This window comes from Taeniopygia guttata, chromosome 3 (assembly GCF_048771995.1).
Source record: "Taeniopygia guttata chromosome 3, bTaeGut7.mat, whole genome shotgun sequence".
NCBI lineage: Eukaryota > Metazoa > Chordata > Aves > Passeriformes > Estrildidae > Taeniopygia > Taeniopygia guttata.
The window spans coordinates 31383259-31400916 of NC_133027.1; the positions used below are offsets into that span (position 1 = coordinate 31383259).

Consider the following 17658-nt stretch of genomic DNA (forward strand, 5'->3'; position numbering starts at 1 on the left):
AACCACACACAAAATTCAAAATTAAAACCTTTCACAACATTCCTCTTCCTACTACTTAACTTTAACAAACTATAGCAAGACACATTTGGACTCTTAATTAAGTCTTTACCCTTTGTTATAATCAATATTGAGTTTATTAGGGGAGAGAGGAGTCTCTTTTGCACCATAGACCCCCAGGAAACACAGCTGCCACCTCTTGTGTTTCCATGTCACACATGGCACCGCCCAGACACACTGGCTAGTGTGACACTCTCCTCTCCATGTCACAGTGCTCTCACCACCGTGCATGGACAGAGACTGCTTATAGGGTTCCTTTAAGGATGCTTTGCCAAGGACTAACAGGAACAACAGTTTAGTGTCTCATTTTTGGACCACAGTCCCCCCCATTTTCCCCTGGGGCCGAGAATCCAAGAACAGAGATCATCTTCTCTTCTTTTCTGAAGACGGAGGGCATCATCACACCCTCCTCAGCTTTTCTCTGTTCATTCCTGAAATGGTAGTTGCTGAAGGAGTCTCTTGGCTCACCATTGCATCCCCCTAAAATGCAGTCTCTCTTGGAGGAGCAATTGGTTCACTCTATGGCTAACAAGAAGAGTCCAGCCAAAAGCCACTCCCTCATCTCCTCCCTAACTTCTTTCCCTAACATTTGAGGTTCTACGCTGTCTCTCTTTCCTTCAGATTGAGGAGGAGAAATATTTCGCAAAGCCTTCATTTCCCAGGAAAGGGTTAAAATTCCCAGACTCCCTGGACAGCTGAAATCTCGGCCCAGGACTCCATCTCCCATCTCCCACGATGGGCATCTTCCCCCCCAACCCTCCTTCTCCTCTGCCGGCAAACTTCCAGGTGTCTGCAGGCTCTCTAGCTCTTTCCAACTAGGCTGGGGGCGTGAACAAAGACATCTCAGATGTTCTCCACCCTTCCGTCCACAGGAGCTGGCCCAGCTCGGTTCCGATCCTTCACCCCCTGGCCTACCTCCCCAGGCCACATGGCTCCCCTCCCCCAGCCAGCCCGGGTTGGGCAGGGGAGGTCTGCACCCTCTGATGACCAGAACCAAAGAGAGCGAGTTCTCCTGGGAATTCCACTTTTAACCCCTCTGTGTTCTCAGAGGCGTGTCCACCTTCAATTGGTCACTCTAAGTGTCAGTATCTAAACCTGACCCCTAACTGGATTGACCTCTTCCTTCTAAAGAAATTCTTTTTCCGTGTCAAACCACAACAGAAATAAAATAATATCTGTTCAAATTGATAAAATTGGGGGGATTTGCCCTGCATTAGTGATAGTAGTTTTAGTGATAACTGGAATGTTCTGAGCTAGGTCTTACAAAATTGAATATGAATTATTTATTGTAAATTCACATTTACCGTGCAAAACACAGTCACATGATTTACAATAAGAAGTGATTCTTTTAAATTTTCTATTTTCATCTTAATTATAATTTTTGCTTTTCTCAAATACGATACTTTTTCAGTTTTAGAAACAAAAAAATATTCATTTTCTTTCTGACTAAAATATCCATTTATGTTTTGATTATTGATTTTGTCTGTGCTATGCGAGTGTAGCTATATTTTGCAAATAAATTTTGCCTTTTTAATGACAATCTCTATTAAAAGTGCTTAAAAATTGACATTAATAGATAATTCCACCTATCAGTTTGATCTTCTAATGGAAAATGAAAGTCTGATGCAATAATAGTGGCTGTTAAATGCTATAATTACCATCCAGGTGAAGACCCTGGAGAAGTAGAAGCTTTATTTTGCATTTTTGGAGCTAAATTAGGAGATATTCTTAAAAAAAAAATTGCAAATTCAGTTGTACAGCTTTGTTATTAAAAATAACATGCCTAAAGGAGATTTTAGGAAGTCTAGTTTTTAAATTTAAATCAGCAAAAAAATAAATATGTTGATACTGGACACGACTTCAATTCCACATCTCAATTGAAGAAAACATGGAAATACATTTGTGCAACTGTAGAACTGATATAAAAGGAAAGTGCTAGATTAGCATTTTAAATAATGGAGTTTAGACATATTTATTGCTGTCAATATTGCAAATGTTGTGTGTCCTTAAACTTCTAAGATAACTTTGGTATTAAATCAAATATATAATTTTAATTTACAAATTTAATAAATCTATTAGTTTAGAAAAATTAAGTACAAGGTGACTGCATTCCAGTGACACATTCTTGAAGAAAAACTGAAAAAATACCACACTTTTTTTGAAGTTTGTTCAAAGTCAAAGAATCTTCCTGAATCTGAACAGTAGATTTTATAGTAGAATAGTGCACCCAGAAATAGTACCCAATAAAATGTAAGGTTTTCCTTTGGATGACCCATATATATTTTTTCAATATGTAGTCAAAACCAGATAACATTAGATTTTGCTTTTGTTTTGAGATAAGTGTAGAGTTATTTCTCTGTAGATTTTTAAATTTTTTTTCTTTTGCTTGAGGGTCAGGTTGTTTTTTGGGGTTTTTATGAGAGAAAATAATTATCCCTGGAGCACATAACTTTAACATTTAAAGACAGATCCCTTCTATCCTGCAGTAATAAGTCAAAGTCCAGTTGTTTTATGTCAGATTGGGATTTACCTGTCTGTCATCTGAAAATAACAAAAAAATTCAGACATTGTACAACAGAGAAAATCCTAATAGTAGTTTTCAAAAGAAAGAGCATACTGCACAGTATTTTTTTCCCTTTTTTTACTGTTTTGTTAATAGTTATGATCTATGTAAATTTTCCTGCATAATGGAAAATTATTTGCTTGATTAACAGATTAGTTTGATTTTGTCCCTAGCTCCACTTTGTCTTGTTTTCCAAACTGTGTGATAGTTTCAGATTCATGACAGGGAATTTTATTTCATCCCATCCAACAGATCTAGTATGTCAAAGTTTGGTGGGTACTTTTAGGTGCTGACTAAGCAAAATTGAAGTTCCTTGATACAGCATTAAGTGATAATCCATTACAGCAAAAATTCCTGTGAGGGACTAAGTTCCCGAAAGGCCTGAAAATGGTATTTCATCTACATAATTTAAGTGTTTTCATCTCTCAGTATTAATAATGCAAATAATGTACCAGCACTTTTAATAGTCTTGATTTAAAAATTCCTAGCATATTAGGTCTAAAAAGCCCAAATATGACACAGTTTGCCTTAAGTGAATAGTGGAAGTAAGTCCACAAATTAGACTGCCAGTTACAAAATTGCAGTCTAAACAATTTGTTCAGTCTTGTAAATTTGGATTTCTCTGTCTGACAGCAAATGTAATTTTAAGTAATGGATAATTGTAGGATGTTTATTAGAGAAAAATGTGAAGCACATAACACTATTAGCAGCTAAAGGCATAACAATAATGAAGAGTATAACCACAATAGTACCATGGAAACTCCATAGAAACTAATTGACACTAATTCTAATGGCTGCAACACAAGGTAGATAAGGGACCTATAAAAAATAGAATTAATGGGTTGGCTATCTCAATATGAGGGGAAGAATTACCTATGAATAGGCATACAATGTGAGAAGTGGTTAACATAGGACAGCGCAGAAAATCCTTTGGCAGTATACTTTTTGGAGAAGAAGCATGGCATGGCAACTAACTCACCATCTCTTGTGTGCTCTGTGGGATAGTGCAGGTAAAACAAATTTTTTTTCATTTGTTTCTGTTTTCTTTGTCAGATGCTAGCTATCTTTGCTTAGATTTCCACAGATAATGCTGCCAAAACCGTTGTTTCTCTGCTATGATCCAGTTCCTCTGTGCAGCATTGGTTAATGTGGTTTAGGTCCTGGAACGGACGTTGAACCTCCATCATAAACCAGGCAGTGCTGAGCTCCAGAGACCTGCTCAAGTAATTACTGCAAACTGCAGATTGATCTACAGGTTCTGATGGCAAGGAATGGATTTGGAAATAGCAAGATAAGCACTGGGGAGAGGTAGTCAGAAACTCTTTAGAAGCTCTCTGGGGTGTAGAATATGATACATCTGTTCCTAGAAGAACCTAAAAAGTGTGGGTTACGACCACATTTGAATTTGGTTCTTCTTTAGTGAGCAACCTCTTGACTATATCCCTTAGAGAAATTGTAGCTGTTCCTGTGCAAAATAGTGATTCTCACAAACCATATATCTGCACAGAGTAGTTTCAACATAAGGTATGGTTTTGTTTAGTTTTTATAGTCACTGAGGCATGAAAGGATCAGACATAAGATAATAATATGCAATATCGTGTAAGACCACACAAGGTAGAGATAGACAAAGTTTGAATGTGGCACCTCTTTACTGCAGGCGTGTCTGACACTACTTTTCTCGAGTTCATATTTCTCCAAAAGGGGAGTAAAATTTTGTTACTGTATTTGATAAGCAGTTGTATAACTTTTCACTTAATTTTTCTTTGACTAGTCTAGTTTTGAATATTTTAAGTAATGAACTACTAGTTATTTAAAGACCTTTTTTGTAAATCATATATCAGAATTTTTTCTGCAGTGCAAAATTAAAAGCAGGCTAGATAAGACTAGTTTCTTACATGAAAAGTTTTAGATTATACTTTCCTTTTAGAATGTTCATTCTCTAATTAAAATGCAAACAGTGTGGATCTGTTTCTCATGTTGATTTTGTATTAAATTTTTCTGTATTGGTTGTAATAGTGTGACAGTGCCTTAGCAGAAATATGAATCAGTTATTAAGTTATTATTTATGTGTAATGAATATTTGAATTTTATTTTTAGCCTTTTTCTCCTACTGTATTGTTGACAATACAAGAAAAAAATCCAAACAGAATTAGTTTTAGTGTCTTTCTTTAATCACGCTAGGACTATGGAACTTGGCACTGTGGCTGGCACTTTCCATGTTGAAACAGTCCTTGCACATGTGAACCTTCGTTTAGACATCCTAAAAGTGATATTACAAACAATGCTATACTGCAGATGAGAGCGTTCATATTCTAGCACATGAAAATATTGCAAACTTAACATTGTATTGAACAGAAAAATCTGTTTGATTATGGTAAGTAAATACTTCGAACTGATGAGAAATGCCCTGGAAAGTCTGACCTGGAAAAGAGAAAATGTTAAGAGGAAGAAGACAGCACAGCAGCCCTGCTGTGCAACAGGTTCATATCTTTCATATCTGTTCAAGCATTTGTAGAGTAGTACTGTGCCGTGTCAAGAATGACTAATTCAGCTATAATTCCATGAGTTTGAGGAAACCACATTATTCTTGACTCATGAAGTCAAGACAAGGAGAAGCACATTCTTGTTTAGTGATGTGAGGTTTAAGCTGATTTGAGACATTAATGCAGGGCTGAAATAGTCTATTTTAAAACACAGGCACCACAAGTTAAATTGCAGGACACGAAAAGTGACTTTAAGTCTCAGTGATTGGGCACCGTTGCATTCTTTTTCTGATACAAGTGTTTGTTTCTTTCTCGTAAGTGACTTTTGTATAACTAGGAGTCTGAGTTTTATTGAGTTCCAAGTCAGAAAGATTTCTGAGCAGACTGCACTGAGCAGACTGTCTGAATACCTTTAAAATTGTCAACTATAGACTTCAAATCTTGTAAATGTTCTTCAGAATTGTTATTGCAGTTCCAATTTTGGATTAGTCCATGTGGATGAAAATACATTCAAGTAATTAATGGAAGAGTTTTGTTTCCATTTCCCTGCTCTGTTCTTTGTTAAGATTTGTGCAATACTAGATAATTGTTGCTCTTGTAAGGTATTTTCAATGATGACTGAGAATAGAAAGAGCCAGGAACTAGCATCATCCAGATTTTGATGGAAGAGTAAATTTATTGACAATAAAATGCTGAAAGATGTGTGTGGACTTAATCAGTTTATCTTACTTATATCTGTATATCTGTTGGATATGTATGTGTTGAAAAACGTCCATTCCCAGTTGTAATATGGTTTCATTTTCTTTTATCTTTTGGAGAAATGCGTTATTCAATTGTTTGTTTAACACCGCTAATGATCTTTGTTTTCCTTTTTTATTATTGTAAGACATTCTCATCAGTTTCATTCTCTGAACTCCTTGAGATGTTTATATAAAAATTACTAGTGAGTTAATCTTTGTCTTATTTTTTATTTTTTTTCCTCCAAAAAAATAGTTGAACCACCATAGCTGTACTTCCTTTTGGCAAAGCAAGTACAGCTATGTACCGTATATTTTTCTCTTCCTAAAATTTCTCTTCCTTTATTGTTCCAGTTGTAAAAGTATCCTGTAATCCATCCACAGTGTTAACATTGTGGTGCTCATTATGTTGTATCTGCTAGTTCTTTAACCTGAACATAGTTTGTGTAAGTGTGATTTTCATGAAGGGTAGTGGAAAGTATGTCTTTAAATATTTCCTCTTTCTTTCCTTGTAACCTGTTAGAATAGAAACAGATCCATGTTTTTAAAACATGGTCCAAGCAATGTATTTGTCACAGCTAAAGGTTGTCTTTATTGTTTCTAATTGCTATGCATTTACATTTTAGTGATATTCCACGGATTCCCGAGACTTCCCACCCCCCATTAGAGTCTAGTGAGTACACACCTTGTTCTTTTCTTTAAGCATGATCTTGTACCCAGCAAAACTATTTCAGCTATGAAATTTCTGAATGATGATCTGTGGAAATTGCATTGGCTCTGAGGTTTTTGTATGACAAAATTCAATGGGTTTTTACCTTGTGTGTTAAATTTGAAACAATATGAATTTTATTAAACATATACAGATTTCAAATGCTAGCAAAATTCTATTTTTTCATTCTATATCTTGTGTCATTAGTACCAAAATAATAATTTACTTCCCCTAACATAAGAGAGAAAATAGGTATAAGGGACTGCCAAAGGTACAAATGGTGTCAGGATTTCACCTCCTGCACCAAGCAGAGTAAGTGCAGAGTTCTCATTTCTTTTTTTCTTTCTTTTTTTTTTTTTTTAACAAGAAAATCTTGGTTAGATTAAATTTTTGTTTATACTTCAAAATACTGGTGTTCTTTTTAACTATACCATTTGCATGTTTTCAGCCAGAGTATTTGAGGGCCATGGCTCCCAGTCTTTTCCCGTCTGAGCTTTTCCTGAGGTACAACTAGAAACCTTCCCTAGGACAGGGAAGGTGTGATCACTTGTCACAAGCTCATATCATTAGTGAGGGCTCTGTTTCACTAGGGGAGAACTGATGGTGTCCAGCAGTTGTTGAAATATCTCCATGCCAGATTCATGTCCTGCAAGTCTTCCTATTAAAATGTCAGAGGCTACTGAGAGTATAATCCATACAACAGATGTGGTGTATTCATCAAAGACTTAGGATCATAGAATCAGAGTACTTTGTGTGGGGAGGGAGATGTGTAATTCAGTCAGAGAACAGTATTTTATTTAAAACATCTGCTATGGTTTGTCAGTGATGTATGAGGAATACTCTTTTATATGTTTTTTCAAATAAACCAAAAAGTTACAGGTTTAATCTGGGATGTAAGGGTAGAAAGCCAGTCTTTTTACTCCCTTTTCTACATAAACTTTATACAATTCAAAGAAAAAGAAGTTCAAAATTTATCCAGATTTTAGAGGGTAAGTTCTTGTGTTTCTCATGTGGTTTTAGGTTCAAGCTCTTTTGAATCTCAGAAGATGGAAAGGCCTTCTATTTCTGTTATATCTCCAACTAGCCCTGGAGCCCTACGGGATGCACCTCAGGTCCTACCAGGACAGCTTTCTGTGAGTATATTTTGTTTTCCTTGGGTTTTTAATGGAAATCTGTGAACTGCTGGTCCTTCAGCTCTGCATATTCCCAAGGCCAATTGGGAGGCCAAGAGAAATGTTCAGTGTTGGTAAAGATCAACATATTTCAAAAGGTTTTGAAACCCTCTGGATGCACTAACAAGCCATGACTGTAATCATAGCAGACAGAAGAAATTGTTGTCTTAATACACCAAAGGGTGCAGGAATTTACGTTGACAAGAGCCCATAAAAGTGCCTTGAAACTTGTAATTTTGTAGCTTCTGCATTGAAAATAGTGCATTTGCTGTACATGTCCAGTGACCTGCAGATTCAAGCATAGTATCACTGTTTTCTTTATGGAAGCATTTAAAGGCCTTATATTTGTTAATCATTGCACAATTCAGTAATGCATTTTAATTTATATATATCTTGGAACTTTCTTGTAATACTAATTGAAGTCCTGCTTATTAAATATACTGCCAGTACTTAAACTTTGTTTTCTACATTCTTGTATTTTTTTATATTTATTGTATTAATTCAGGAATATACAGCAGGCTTAAAAACTTCCTAACATAATGATTCTCTCAACAAAATTTTGTAACATAATGATTCTCTCAAGAAATTTTGTAGCTCTATGCTATTCTTTCTATAAACACTTTTGAAAAGGTCACAAATCTGAGTAGATAGATTTCAAGTATGCCTTGAGATAAGATGCAGGCACAGCTTTCTATTTCATGTAGCTTTTAAGGTGCAGAGCTAAGAAATGCTGGTTTAGGTGCACTTACAATTCCAAGGTTATGCAATGAGTACAATAAACAATGGAAGTATAATCAAGCACCATAATTTTATTCAGCTGTGATAAATATAACAGTCTTTGTTATATACCATCATCTTTTCCATCTAACCTGATTAAATATTAAGGGATTTTAAATGTAATTTATCTCATTGTCTCTGGGGGAAAAAACCCAACAGTTAGTTTTACATTGTGGTTATTTTTGATGCAGTCTGAAAATTCTCTTTCTTCTCCATTTTCAGTAATGTTTTCTGGTAACTTGATTCCTGTAGGTTAAACTCTGGTATGACAAAGTGGGACATCAGTTAATAGTAAATGTTCTACAGGCAACAGATTTGCCACCAAGAGTAGATGGACGCCCCAGAAATCCCTATGTAAAAATGTATTTTCTTCCAGACAGAAGGTAATAGTATTCCAGTTTATAAAATTGTGGTTTAATTTACCATGTATTGAATCAAGTTTTAATGAATGCTTATGAAGAATTCCTTTTTATATATTTTTATAGCTAGATTATTTATAACAAAAAATTACACTGGAATCATGCAAGTCAGTATCAATTTAACTTTGTAGACTTTTTAAAGAATGTGATCCACTGTGCAGAAAGTGCTTTCTTCATTTAGGCATTATTGCCTAAAAGAAAATGAAAACAGTTACATGCTGATGAGTATATGGTATTTTCTGATTTATCACTATGAATAATTTACAAAAAATATCTATGTTTCAGTGATAAAAGTAAAAGAAGGACCAAAACAGTAAAGAAAAGTCTAGAGCCAAAATGGAATCAAACTTTTCTCTACTCACATGTACATCGTAGAGATTTTAGAGAACGAATGCTTGAAATCACAGTATGGGATCAGCCAAGAGTACAAGAAGAAGAGAGTGAATTTCTTGGAGAGGTGATGCATACAATTACATTTCTTCTGAGTTCATTGTTTGGTTTTGAGTATATTTGCATATGTATTTTGTGTGTGTTTCTCTGCGTGCCTTCAATGTGAAATTGAAACCTGATGATTTTTCTGCTAGATTCTTATAGAGCTGGAGACAGCACTTTTAGATGATGAACCACATTGGTATAAGCTACAGACACATGATGAATCTTCACTACCTCTGCCTCAGCCATCACCATTCATGCCAAGAAGACATGTTCATGGTGGAGAGAGCACTAGCAAAAAATTACAAAGTAGGTCCAAATTCCATTAAGGTCTCTTAAATTTTAAATTAGAAATGCTGGATATGGTGTAATGGTACTTAAATTCTAAATAAAATAAAAAAGATATTATTTAATATTCTTTAAAAGTAGTGAAAATGTGTGGCAGAAAGGCAATTTAAATTATGACATTATGACAAGTCAGCCTTACAACTGTGATGTATAGCTTTCAAGTGTGTGAAACCTGCTGGAATTCATTTGGCTTTCATCAGCAAAACAAAAATGTTCAAAGATTTTTTTTTTCATAAGTTTCTTTTTGAATAGAAAGATGATGTTTACAATTATTGAATGCTTCTAAAAAATTTAAAACATTTTGTTTTTTAAAAAGAAGTCCTTGAAGTCTTACAAGACTTAAAAACACTTTTCACCATAAAGTTAGTCTCACCTCCAATATGCTCATTAAAGTGTATCTTTCCAGAAAAGAGAATTTTTATTCATGTATTTGGGAGGTACAGTTGTTTACATGAGTCTGATTTCAGGTTTGTATGAGTCATGTTAAAAGAAGGAGATATTTCAACATTGTAGTTTCTCTGTTTATTTGAACTAAGATTTACTTAGAAATATGAAAGATATAGGGGATTATTTTAAAATGCATTTCCAAGCTATTTTTCTGATTTTTCTAAAACATGGAAGTCATTCACTCCAACCAATGCATAGGAAATCGGCGCACATTCAGGAATGAACTATAAATATGTTTTACTGCTGTAATAGCTGCATAGATGCCCAAATGCAGGATATTCATAGAGAAGCCAAATTAAAGGTTAGTTTTTGTGAGATACTTGAGCTTTTCTAAAAGCTGGCAGTGCTGTTTCCTCTTCCTCTCTCTCACCATATGTTGCCTCATCTCCTTTCCTGTTCAGCAAGCTGATTCAGCATATTCACTGAAGTAGCACAAAAGTGGCTCTTTTCCTTTACTTGAGTTTGTCTTTTGGAGGCTTACAGAGATAATCTATCATAGCAGAAGATCACTGAGGACTTGAGGGGAAGAGAAAGGGAAAGGAGGCTGCAGCAGCTGTAAGACGTTAAATTGGCTCAGCTATCTTCTGAAGCACCAGTTAGTCACTGCAGTTGAGTTTTCCTTCTCTATTGTTTTGACTTAAAATCATCTTTTTGGTTTCAGTATTATGTTAAATGAACATATTCTTACATATTATGACATGACCAGATGTTCAGGTATTTGTTTACCTTGCTGTTGTGCAGGATCTCGGCCAATCAGTGATAGTGACATCTCAGATTTTGATGTTGATGATGGTATTGGAGTTGTTCCTCCAGGTGCGTGGATGAACAGCATGGTCCTGCTTTATTTGTCTTCTACTTTTTTGCTTGTTTGGATTTTCTTTTCTTTATAATATTTTGGAATATTGAGGATACTGGTTTTGGAGACTGCATTGTGGAAAAAACAGTTTTCCTGACTATTCCATAGTGCCTGTCCCACACCTGGTAAATTAAAAGATTCTATTATTCATTCATTTTTATTTATTTTGCATCTCACTCTTCATATGGGGCCCACTGGTTTGTTCAAATTAGTTAATTTCTTACTGGGTAATGCTCCAAGCATTATTTAAAATGCAAATTAAATGTAAAAGACTCCCACATTTTAAAATAGTTAAGATTTCAGTTTTTATTGGAAGTATTTTAAAAATTATTTTGCTTTTTGCTTGCAATTTAGATTTAATGCAGTTTTCCATGGACTTTATTGATAATGCATGGCTATAGATTAAATGCATGTAGCATGGCTATATTTTTATAGTTTTCATAAGCTTTCATGAACTATCATTACCCTAAATGTTCATCAATATTTACTTGTAGAGACTGTCATGGTTTGACTTTTAGTTTGGCATTCCTACATACTGAAAATCTTGAGGATTATCTTGTATACCACATTCTTCTAGTTCTTGTTCACTGTTGCCACAAATCAGATAAATATGTTTCCCAATTGTCCCAAGCTAACTGAAGAGTCTCTATGTCCTTGCCAGCACTAAATCAGTTTTCCTGTGGATCTTCCTGATGAAAACCACTGAATTAAATTGTGGTGGGGTTCAGAAATCTTTCTATCTTTATGATATGTATTTAAAATTATCTCACAATTTATTTATCCACTATATAACTGTACAAATAAATCACATATCTGATTAATGCTGTATCATGTTCATGTTAACTGAGATAAATTCTCGTTCCTTGGGTTCTTTTCTTATTTTATATACTTTGCACCTCAGTCTCTAAGAGAGAAATTAATTAATATATGCGTAGTTATGATATTTTATATTTTTACATCAGCAGAGAGAGTGAGCATTTAAAATTAAATAAAAATAAAGGGCTCTAAATATTTTTCCTGGCTTTGGCTTGTTTTGTTTGGGTTTTTTTGTTGGGTTTTTTGTTTGTTTGTGTTTTGTTTGTTTGTTTGTTTGTTTTGTTTTGTTTTTGTAATTGAAAATGTAGATACTGGTATATCTTTTTAGACTTCCTTATGTTTAAAGTTTCAGTATATTCTATTAAGAACTGGGTTTTTTTTCAGATGCCAGTCCTTTCATGCATCCATTTGAAATAAATAGTTTCCTACCTGAAGGAAGCATTCAAAATGATTCAGCTGCATGTATTGAAATTTGTTCACTGGGCTGATTCTTACTGACATCTCTTTGGACTTCATGCTCAGGTGTGCCTTTGAGGAATGCAGAGGTCCAAACTTTCTCAGAGACCCATGTAGAAAATAGCAGGATTTAATTTTTAATCCTGGATTTGCAATGACCTGAAAGTCTCCAAGTTAAAAATTGAAGGGCATATTGAGAAATCTGCTTCTGAAGTCCACCTAATCAGAAACATTCTGCTGGTTCACTTGACCAAGCAGAAATTTGTCCATTGTGAGTTTAATTGATGCATTTGTTTGGCAGTTCTAAGTGGAGTTCATCTGTTTGTCATTCATGTGTGAAGTGGAAATGCATTTAAGTGTGTGGGGTTTGTTTGCCTATACAACCCGAATTCTTAAAAGAGAGTTAGACTTTAGTCACAGGGACAAAGAAAATTTGAGTCATCACCCACAAATCTATGAAAGCCTAGACAGTGTATGGAAATCTGTTTTGCAATAAGACCTGGAAAAGGTTTCCAGTCCCAATGTGTGTTGAATTGTTTGAGAACCTTAGGCAGATTCACAAATGTGACTGGAGATCAAGTTCATATATAAGCATTTCTACCCTCCTGTCCAGCCTTCTTAACTTGCCTAATGGTTAAATTGTTAAGCCTTTGGACTGCTCCCTGTGTTTACACTGAATGAGTACTGTAGTATCTTCTCCATAAAACAGAGTCCTTTGCTAAAACTAAGCTCTATGCAAGTTTTTTGTTGTTCTGCAGGGCCTTTACCCCTGCCCTCGTCCTGCTCTTCAGTACCATGCTCCTCACCAGAGTGCAGCCCAGCTCTTGTCTGGTTCAGATTTCTCACACATTCTCCTGCACAGCATGCATGTGGGAAGGAGCAGAAAATACCCAGATTTCCCTTTAATGTAATATGGTGATGCACCATTTTGGAACAGCCTTTATTGGCTTCAACATTGGGATGTACAACATTAGTCTAGTTTTAAGATATTCCTTCTCAAGGGAAGTAAGAACATCAAAATTGAGTTTACAATATTTGACATATAAGAAAATATTTCCCTTTAAAGACCTGTCCAAACTGTAGGCTGCCAGTTTCTCCAGGAGAATTCTGGGGAAAGAGTGTGCAAGATTTTAATAATTTAAAGTAAACAACATCCACAGCCTTTCCCTCTTTCAATAAGATGGTGACCTTTTCATAGAAGGAGATAGGTTAGTCAGGCAGAATCTTCCTGAAAGTTATAAATTTTCTCTTTTTCCTGAAGTATTGAGGAAAAAAAAAAAAGAAGAAAAAGAAAAAGGAGGTTATTTAGCCCCCAAAGGTTATTACTTGTTTTCTAATAAATAAACACATAACTGCAAAATGTAAAACCACAAAATTTCATCTCCATGCAAGCTAAAAGCATGAAGGAAAATAGTTTTTCTAATTTAAATAACCTTGAAAATCCAGAAAACTATAGTTTCAAAAGTTTTACCAATTGCTAAGACAAATGCGGGATTAGAATTTAGTAATAACAAAGAAAACTATTTTCTAGAAGTATCATCAGCTGCAAAGAGTAACTTCTTGTCAGTGGAAGTAAAGATTGTAACATCATAAATAGTAGTACTTTAATAAAATCCAAAATGTTTTAAAAAAAGTATTTTTCCCTTGTTATATCACTAATTATTGAATCTTATCTTTCATGTAATTATACCATCCTTATTATTAGTAGTATTCTGCAGTGATATACATATCCTTTTTTCAATCAGCTCTTATATATGTTCATAAAAGTTTATATCAACAGCTGAAAGTAACTTTAATTTGAAGCTGAGGATTAACAAAAATTATTTGGACAGGTTTTTTGTGGCATGCTGACATCTGTTTACATGAAGAAAATATTCTTTTAAGTCTCTCAACCTCTGCATATATGAGACATGCTCAAGTCTCTTATGTAAGTCTGTGATCCTGAGCTGCTCTTACACCAGTCACTCCGTGTCTGTATTGTACTCGGCATCCCAGTATTCCATAAGGGTCAGTGAAAGTTTTAATAAAATCTCAACATATTTTGAGACCAATCTGTTTAACCAAAGCTTCAGTAATTTCTTTAATTAAAAAAAAACCCAAAAAAACCTGATATACAGTTGGCAATATCCCCAGTGCTATTTTTAACAAGCTGCATTGCTTATTCTAGGGGTAACTCTTCAGAGCAACTTATTTTTCTGTCACATGTAACCTGTATAAATGTATCTGCCTTCCTCCTGTAGCAGCAAGGTGACATACATTACCTTTTCCTTGTCTGTATAGTCTTTAAGAAAAAATAATATAATTCTGGTATCAAACATTTGCTAGATCCATTTTCATCATCCATCTGCATTCATTTCCTGTCACACCTGACAGTTTCCCATGAGCAACTGAGAAACTTCTGCATAAATTACCATCAGCTTGGTTGCTGCTATCATGCTGGTCCATGCAAAATTGTTCTCTGTTCACCCTGAAAAGCACAGAGCCTTTGTATTTGAGGGTATGAGGAAATGTTACTGTTGCTGTCACTGTGATGGTCACTGAAGGTGTGGGTGTGATGTGACCAGTTTGACAATTCTTAAATTAATACTTGGTATAAGTATGAATTACTGCCTCTCTTCTATAAGCTTTATGTACATAGACTGCATAAGTTTCAGGTATTGTTCCCGAGATAGCTTGGCTGTGCAAAGTATATAATATAAAATCATCTTTCTATACTAGACTGCTGAGTTTACAGGATAATCCTATGTGCAGATTTTTTAGGGAGACTAGAAATGCTCTAGAACTATATTTTAAGTTTAAATTTATATTTCATTTTTTAAACCTAAGTTGTATGTGCTTCAGTACAATTGCCTAAAGATTGAAAAGACATTTAGGATTTCTTTGGTTTTAGTGTTTAATATATGTAAAGTGCTCTTCCTACTAATAGAGATGACATGATTTTTTGTAACACAAGCTTATTTGGAAAATGAATTATCTTTTTGCAAATACAGATTAGATTTAGTTCTCCTGGGAAAGGGAACACATCCACCTTTTGTCATATATTTTCTTCCTCTCACAAAAGATCTAGACCATTTTTGCAGAAATCCTGGTTAGTGAATCTCCATTGAACTCCTGAGGGAGTCCCCCTTTTGCTTCAAAATTTGCACCCTGAGATCAGGGTGATCCTCATGTTTCTTTATAATTTTATTACAGAATTCTGAAACACTTTTTTGGCAGGTAGGGTACTCCAGCATCACAACATATCAAGACCTGCAGAACATTGGAGTCCTATTTTGTTAAAAGGTTGACAAACTCCAGTAGATAGTTTCATGCATGTTGTCAAGTTTCAGAGGCCATTAGAATGCAATGGTAAACCCTTACATATTTGGGGAAAAAAGTGTGAATGCTGCTTTGATGTTTGTGGTCAGGGTTTAAACTTGCAGCTAAAGAGGTTATTAAATGTCATTGAATGCCTGATCAAGCCTCATGCAGACTCTGCTTACAGAGCACACTTTTGAAATAGGGACTGTGTATTTTGGTAGAAGACCAGAGGAGAACTAAAATAATTATACAAATGATAAATAATATGAAAAAACACCAAAGTTAAAACCCTGTAGTGTGAGCCATAAAAAGTGCAATTTATTGCACTTTTTGAAAGATAACAGGTACCTTTTGAAAACTGTTGTCTTACTGAGCTTCATTGTCTGTTTTAGGATAGGAGTCAAAATGTATAACAAGGCAAAGAGTGTGCTACACAGAAAAAGGCACAACAATATTAAAATATTGAAAATGTGCTAACATTCTACTGGGGTTTTTTTAATCCTATTTAAAAATACTGTGAGAAATTTTGCCACCTAACCACAGTATTTAGAAAACACATTCTGTACAATATGCAACACCCAATATTCAGTACAATATACTCTAAATCCTGGTAGTATTTTTACTAGGTGGCTTTGGCCAAGTTCAGTAGGAGAATAACTGAAGCAAGAGCAGAAAGATGCTTTATATCTGAGCAGCCTCGTGTGAGTCTGTGCTGTTGTATGCAAGCGTGATTTCTCTGTTTTTTAGTTGAGGTAAACCTGCATGTTTAGATTCCTTTCAAATATTTTCTTATATACACAAAATACCCAAAATATTCTTCCCCAAGTAAGAAAACTGCTCCACATCTTCCAGTACACCAAGAAGTCTCATTTTTTCAGTCTCTGTATATGTAGACATTTAAAGGTAATGCTAGTGATTTATTCTGCATGATATATTGGGATGTACAACAGCTGAACGATGACCTGAAAGTTGTGTAAGCATTTGGATAGCTACTCCTGGGAGACTAGCCATCTGAATTCTTTCTAAAGCCAGACCTTTATTCTCTAACTGCCTTTTGTTACCCTCTTGCCAGTAGGTTATAGGCCTAGCACTAGAGAAAGTAAATCCACAACGCTAACTGTGCCAGAACAGCAAAGAGCAACAACACATCATCGTTCACGTTCTGTGTCTCCTCACCGTGGTGACGATCAGGGCAGGCCCCGTTCACGTTTACCAAATGTGCCATTACAGAGGTAGGCATCACAAGTGAAAGTCAAACTCAGCATGCTTTCACATTTGTATAATTGTTTGTATCATTATTAACCTCTCTTGTTCAGGAATTTTTCACAATTTTAAAGCTTCTTTCTTCTACCTAAATTTATTAGTGCAGTATTTGAACTTGATATGTGCTTTTAGTATTCACTCAAGAGCATTCATGGGATGAATCATAACTTTGTAAGACTTACCTCCTTTTACTCATATTTTCTCTGTCACTCATCATTTGTGTACTATAACTAATACATAAGTTTGGAATTTTTTTTCAGTCAGTGGCCAAATCTTGTATGAAGCCACTTAAGAATATTTGTAGGATAATAATGGCATGTGTAAATTGCATAATTTTTAATGGTATTCTTTCAGAAATCATGTATTAATAATTTATTATTAAAAACTTGCTTCAACCAACTTGTCCTGTGATCCATTGTTATTCATGACAGAACAAGATTGTCATACATATTTCTGCTTTTCAGGAGTTTAGATGAAATTCATCAGATGAGAAGATCACGTTCTCCAACTAGACACCATGATGCCTCCAGAACTCCAGTTGATTACAGATCCAGAGAGATGGATAGTCAGTATTTGTCTGATCAAGAAAGGTACATCGTCAGCCTGAACATGGAAAAAAGTTTAGAAATGTTGTCAGTTTGCCTACTTTTCAAATTTTCATTAGAAATGTGACTAATAGCAATGGGGAAGGAAAAGAATTCATCATAACTGATAGATCTAGTGTCACTGTTAAATTATCTTTACTTTTTTTTTTTAGTAAAACTGTTTACTGGGTTGACAGTAAGTGCAGGTATCTAGACAAGTGATTCCTGTCTGTTTTTCC

The 17658-nt window shown here is 34.9% G+C and overlaps 1 protein-coding gene across 44 annotated transcripts in view; it reads left to right on the plus strand.

Annotated features, from left to right (window-relative positions):
• The window catches only part of RIMS1 (regulating synaptic membrane exocytosis 1), a 364651-nt gene that overhangs the window by 241296 nt on the left and 105697 nt on the right, over positions 1–17658 (plus strand). For 30 of the 44 annotated variants that reach the window (XM_072926549.1, XM_072926565.1, XM_041715055.2 and 27 more), the window contains 8 exons: positions 6467–6513; positions 7570–7682; positions 8751–8881; positions 9203–9374; positions 9502–9658; positions 10886–10957; positions 16645–16804; positions 17300–17425. In XM_072926549.1, coding sequence (XP_072782650.1) covers positions 6467–6513; positions 7570–7682; positions 8751–8881; positions 9203–9374; positions 9502–9658; positions 10886–10957; positions 16645–16804; positions 17300–17425 — 978 coding nt within the window. The remainder of the gene's footprint in view (positions 1–6466; positions 6514–7569; positions 7683–8750; positions 8882–9202; positions 9375–9501; positions 9659–10885; positions 10958–16644; positions 16805–17299; positions 17426–17658) is intronic. The other 14 variants (XM_072926531.1, XM_072926534.1, XM_072926537.1 and 11 more) reach the window with 2 other exon arrangements.